The 6,693-nt window shown below is 35.7% G+C and overlaps 1 protein-coding gene across 1 annotated transcript in view; it reads left to right on the forward strand.

Annotated features, from left to right (window-relative positions):
- Positions 1–6,283, forward strand: part of LOC115209763 — a 33,579-nt gene extending 27,296 nt beyond the window's left edge. Inside the window, exons 5-7 of the mRNA XM_029778276.2 lie at positions 394–602; positions 1,626–1,780; positions 6,115–6,283. Of these exons, the coding sequence (XP_029634136.1) occupies positions 394–602; positions 1,626–1,780; positions 6,115–6,262 (512 nt within the window). The 3' untranslated portion in view covers positions 6,263–6,283. The remainder of the gene's footprint in view (positions 1–393; positions 603–1,625; positions 1,781–6,114) is intronic.
- The last annotated feature ends 410 nt before the right edge of the window (positions 6,284–6,693 follow it).

Below are 6,693 nucleotides of genomic sequence, written 5' to 3' on the forward strand. Positions count from 1 at the left end.
TTATGTGTGCACGTGTCTGTGGAGTGCTCAGCCACTTACACGTTAATTTCACGAGCAGGCTGTTCCGTTGATTCGGATCAACCAGAACCCTCATCGTCGTAACCGACGGAGTGCTTCCATTCCATTTACGTATTATCTTGTCACTTACAACAGTGAACGAGTGGCATTGTATTAACATGTTCAGTTGCCTCACTCTTAAAAAGAAAAACAAAGAAAAATCAAAGACAGCATTAAATGTTGACGATATATTAGTTTAGAAATAAAATGAAATGATTCCTTTGGAGTTAAATCTTTCGAAATTCAATTACGATAAAATATTATGTAAGGCTGCAAATATCTTAAAATGTCGGCATCTGAAAAAATTTTAACCTTTTAGTATTAAATGAATTCCAGATAAATGTGGTGGACAATGCCGCAATACCTGTACTTTTGATGGTAGAAAATATGCAATGGTTCCAGGAATGACAAATTCAATTAGTTTATCGAATATGGAATCTGTTCTCTGCATGCCGAGAGATATTTACAGAGGCACAGAAAGTATTTTGACTCATGAATTTGCTCATCTTGTGCATATCTACATGGAGCAAAAATGGAAAAATAAGGTAAGAAAGTTTGGCAGCATTTTCATTTAGCTAAAATTCTTTATAAAGTATTTTCTAAAATAATTTATTTGATTAGGACAGTTATGCCATGTATATTTGCTGTTTAATAATTCATGTTTATGTGTAAAAGACACACATTTCTTCTATAATTATATGTCGGGTTATTCTGAAAGCTTTTCGAACAGATGGTGCTCTCACACAACTTGTAAATGATATGAAATATTAAACTGCTGCAGTATTTTAGTCTGTGTAGTTAGTTTTCCTTCACAAAACATGATAAATCACATTGGCGAGATGAAATCGGCAATCAATTTAAGATCTTAACATGAAGTTAGCTGTAGCTATTCAGATGCACACACATTCTGCTTCCCCTTCCGTTTACTTTTTTGCTTGTTATCAATTGTCTAACAAAAGTCTGACATTAACATATGTATTAAATGTGTGGTATAGAAAAGGATGTAAACATGAAAGCATAGCACTGAATATCATTAACGGGTTTAATTTCTCTATCTCCATTTCAAATTCAAATCGCATCGTTTTGTTTTATCTTTTATTTCTATGCAATAGTTATTCCTTTCTAACAAATCAGTTGAATATTTTAAACATGTTAAAAAATTCTGGTCAAATGCAGGAATCCATGTTACCTCAATACTGATGTATTCTTGTTAAGTGAATGGATATCATATGACTTGTATACTTCTTTCATCTACTGGATTCAGTGTCCATATACATTTATAAATAAATGCACGTGAAGTTATCATCACTTCGGCGTAAATAAAATTCCCAATAATAACATTAAAAGAAGATTATAACGTAATCCTTCCTTACGTGAGGAAATCGTTGCTACGTACAGATTCATTAGAATATCTAGTGATTTTATATTACTTTTCATTTAAGAAACATTCATTGACATTAATTTATATGATGATTCAGAAAAGAAGTATATTATCGATAATTTGTGAAGTGTGGAAGTAATTACTGAATAGATTCTGAAATCTCTTTTTATTGTGTGATTGTCACCAGATCAAAGCAGCCTATGACAATGCCCGAAATGGTCAATTATGGCGTATGAACAGTTATTCGATGGCAAATGAATATGAATATTTTGCAGTGGCTTCTGAGTCTTTCTTCCACAATATCATCCGAACAGATACCATCACGACAGGCGGCATGAATCTGTAAGTTGGGATTATTTATTTTCTGCTTCGATAATTATTTTACTGTGGAGGCGCAATGGCCCAGTGGTTAGGGCAGCGGACTCGCGGTCATAGGATCGCGGTTTCGATTCCCAGACCGGGCGTTGTGTGTGTTGATTGAGCGAAAACACCTAAAAGCTCCACGAGGCTCCGGCAGGGGATGGTGGTGATCCCTGCTGTACTCTTCCACCACAACTTTCTCTCTCTTTCTTCCTGTTTCTGTTGTACCTGTATTTCAAGGGGCCGGCCTTGTCACTCTCTGTGTCACGTTGAATATCCCCGAGAACTACGTTAAGGGTGCACGTGTCTGTGGAGTGCTCAGCCACTTACACGTTAATTTCACGAGCAGGCTGTTCCGTTGATTCGGATCAACCGGAACCCTCATCGTCGTAATCGACGGAGTGCTTCCACAATTATTTTACTGCATCGAAAAATGACTAAATCATTAGTGAGAAACAACTAATCAAGATGATTAACTGTCAAAATGCTCAACTTTTAACCCTGCTTGAAAATCATAGTTTCTCTTCATTGTGGCTTAGGCATTTTTAACTTAACCAAGTGCATCAATGATTATTGTTTTGATGTACGTTAATAACACTGGTCAACAAAGTTAAATGAATTATACTCATTATGAATGCAAACCAACTATTTTAGACAAATTTTTCATGCTGAATTCAAAATTTACTCCATTTGTATGTAGCACGTATCAGGTTTTCACTAGATACATGCAAATATTTACATATTTGTATATATGAAATCATTAACGTAATGAATAAAGACATAATAGTTTTAGAAAGTAAATGAGTTTATTGAGTTAAGAAACATCACTATCATTCTTCAAAGAGTGAATACACAAAAAGATGGGTCAGACAAACGAGACAAAGAACAACAGAGTTAGAAACATTATAATTTGGACTTCCTGCGGTGTTTCTGATCTGGTTGATCACAGTAAAGCATCCAGCAGTAGTCAGCCAGCATACTGTCATTCGTGAAGCCTTGGTACTGTTTCTCCATAACACTAATGTCCTGGTGAAATCTTTCACCATGTTTATCAACCCAAAGTTATCTGCGAAGAAATCCAGATGGGAGTCCAAGAAGAACTTTCAGCGACATGCAACAACCCATTGCTGAGTAACATTTCAGAAGATTTTTGATGCCATCCTTGTAGTCAATTACCTGTTTGTTGCCCAAGAACTTCTCACAGATCCATTTGAAAGCATTCCAGGCAGGCAGTTCCAGTTCATCCAGTGTTGTCTTGAAGTTGACATCTCTAATTTGGGATTCAACAGAGATACTCTCTTTCAACTTCACCTGTGCGATTTTGGGTAACTTTCCTACCATATACTGAAACCCGCTGGCATTTCTCTTCCCTAGTGTCTCTACAAACTGTTTCGTAAGTCCAAGCTTTATGTGCAAAGGAGGCAATAGGACATTACATGGCTCTACAAGAGGTGTATTCTAGACAGTCCTGGCTAGTGTGATGTTCTTCTCTGCCAGTTTCATTCCGAATAATGTCTTTCAGTTGCCCGACTATCCCATAGACACATGAAACAACAGTATTGTATGAAACCCGACTGCATTCCCAATAACATTCCAATTACTTTTATATCTTCACATTTTTTTCCATCAGTGTTTTTCATAGGCAATGCCATGAGGTAAAAGTTCCATATTCTTATATGATTCATGATGAACGGAATGTGCAATAGGAATGGGGGGCTTCAAATTGCCATTATGGAGAAGTACAGCTTTTAAACTTTGTTTTCAAGAATCAATAAACAAACGCCACTCTGCAGGATCATGATGTGATAAGCATTCAAAAAGTCCATCAATGTTACTGCAAAAGCAAGCAGAGCGGCCATCAACAGAAAAACACGTTTGTAGAACCACATTTCTCTGTCGAAAATAAGTTATACGAACACCGTTCTGTAGCAGATACTTCTCCTTCAGTGTTGATGCCATCAGTTCTGCTTTATCTTTGGAGAAGGATATGTCTCTGACAAGGTCATTCAGTTCAGCTTGGGAAACTTTCTGAAGTTCAACGCTATCGTCATCAGCCACGTAATCTTCCTCGGCAGGACCACTGTGACAGTCAGCATCAGCATCTGATGTTTCAATACAATCATCTGGTGGAAATGGAATTGGCAGACTTCCATTGTAAGGCACAGGTCTCATTGCAGAATCCAAATTGCGATACACAATTTTGTGTTTATTCTTCATAGAAAATCTTGTGATATTTACTTTGCTAAAATAACAGTCATTAAAATGATCTTTCGGCTCCCTCCATATCATTGGAATGGCAAAAGCATGGTCTTCTTGTTACGGAACCAGTCACATAGCTCATTTGAGCAAGCTGAGCAGATAGAATGTGATGCCCATAACTTGTCCTGATCTCCAAGTATAGCTTACAAATTTTCTTGATCTCTGATGTTATTGTAAGTTTTCGAGCTTTCACAATAAATTGTCCACAGACAAAAAAAGAAACACACCAGGACGATTTTTACACTGTCTTTACATTGTTAACACTATAAAACAAATAAGGAAATAGATACAAACGGTTATACTTATAGTGAATTTGAGATGATGAAATAATTCATCAGACCAATTATGACTTGACTGTTTGAGATGTTGAAATACCTATTTCATCAGACAAAACTTGATTGGCTAAGTTAAGATGATGAAATATTGCTAGAGAGTTCTGTTCATCCTGATGAGGGAGTTATTACCGAGATGCGCTTTAATTAGCAATCGGATCGCGGCAGTGAATTCCCGAATTGGCCATGGATGTGGATTTTGACTTACCCCTTTTTGGAGCTCTCTTACGCTCCATGGATACCGGGCCTACCATGGATTGCTTCACTTCTAAGAACTGACTATTTTGATATATTTTTAATCGATGGATAAAATTTTTTTAGTTGATTGTTATGTTTTTGTAATTCATTTTAATCACCTATTTTAGTCGATTTTTTTATACATTTTTCCGGTCAGGTCCTTCTATATATTTTTGTATCTTTCATATGTGCATATATATATTTTACATTTATATGTGTATTTCTTTTATATGTTGAAGGGCATGGCATTATTTGTATATAATGAAGTGTAGAGAAGCGTGGGGTTATATAACGTCGCTGGCCCGAACGTGATGTTTGTTCTCTAATCATATATATATATATATATATATATATATATATATATATATATATAATATATACATACATACATACATATATATATATATATATAATATATACATATACATATATATATATATATGTATATGCTATGCATATATAAATGCACGCACACAGAGAGAAAGCACATACATATACATACATACATACATACATATATATATATATATATATATATATATATATATGTGTGTGTGTGTATGTATGTATGTATATATGCATATGCAAATTTGCATTTGCGTTGGTCCCCAGCATAGCTTAGAAACTGTTGTTGGCTCGTTTACATCCACGAAACATAGCGCTCTGGCTACACAAAACAAAAAAAAAAGCACCGATAATGTAAGTTCCAGGCTTTATAAATGTAAGAATATGGGTCAATTTGTTCGACTAAAACCCCTCAAAACAGTATCCCAGCACAACCGCAGTCCAATGACTGAAACAATAAAAGAGAACAGATTTTTAAAAAATGATGTTTTAATAGTAGTACGTAGAGGTGTAAGAGAAAATGAAAACTCTCACTGTGATTTACACATATATATTAAAGAAGTCTAAAAATTCACTCTTTAGATCTCAGATCATCTCTCTCTATATAAACGGCAGTTTGTCTGTGCGTTTTCTGTGTGTCTGTTTTCTCGTACCCTCACCCTGACCACGGCTTTCAACCGATTCTGATGAAACTTGGCACACACATAGCCCAATGTCATAATTCAAAACTAACGCAGCGAAAATTTTGAAAAGTTCCCCCAGTTCTGAAAAAAATCGATAAATTCGACATGGGGTCGAGAATCAGAAACCCAAACCACAGACCGTCTAGGGGACGCAACTCCACCTTTTTTAACTCAAAAAAATTTACCATCATTTTTTTTCCCATTTTTTTGCTATTTTTTGGCTATAACTCTCTAAAAATGCTTTATAGTTATTTCCCTTACAAACCCGAGAAACGCCGGGCGATACTGCTAGTTAACTACTAAAAGCAGAAAGACACGATGACTAAAGGGAAAAGCAGAACTGAGATTTAACTGATTGTATTTTTTAAAGAAATTATTGAGTATTTTATATTTTATTTTTTGTTCGACTTCCTCTGTATCAGTCTTGTAATATAATTATGATTTTGTTTTGTTCTTCAAGGTGTGGCGGAGCACAAGTTTGTTCAAGTGAAAGAATTGCTCGTGATTTCTTGAAAAAACATGATCCGATGGTGTATGAGGCACTTGTTTATGCATACACAAACAATCGCGTTGATATTATGTCAAATTTGAAAGCATGTGAGAAATAAAGCAAGTATGAATAAGGAAAACAGAGTACGTGTCATAATTATACCTAAAGTTCGTTGAATGTACCTCATATTATGCAATAATTTATAAACTCTCTCTTTCTCATCATCATTCATCATTGTTTGACTGTGGTCGAGACAATGGAATTTATCATGCTACGCCAAACTTCACGGTCCATCATGGCATTACGGAGGTCCTGTTGCTGGATGCCTGTATCCCTGGAGATTGCATCAGGTTAGGAGAGTGTGCGCCCTCTTTCTCATACATGCACATACACATATACAAGCATATAAATAAATAGATGAATGAATGCACACATACACACACACAAACAAACACACTCACACAGGCACAGACACAGACACAGACACAGACACACACACATACACACACACACACACACACACACACACACACACACACACACACACAA

Source organism: Octopus sinensis, linkage group LG3 (assembly GCF_006345805.1).
Source record: "Octopus sinensis linkage group LG3, ASM634580v1, whole genome shotgun sequence".
NCBI classification, from domain to species: Eukaryota; Metazoa; Mollusca; class Cephalopoda; order Octopoda; family Octopodidae; genus Octopus; species Octopus sinensis.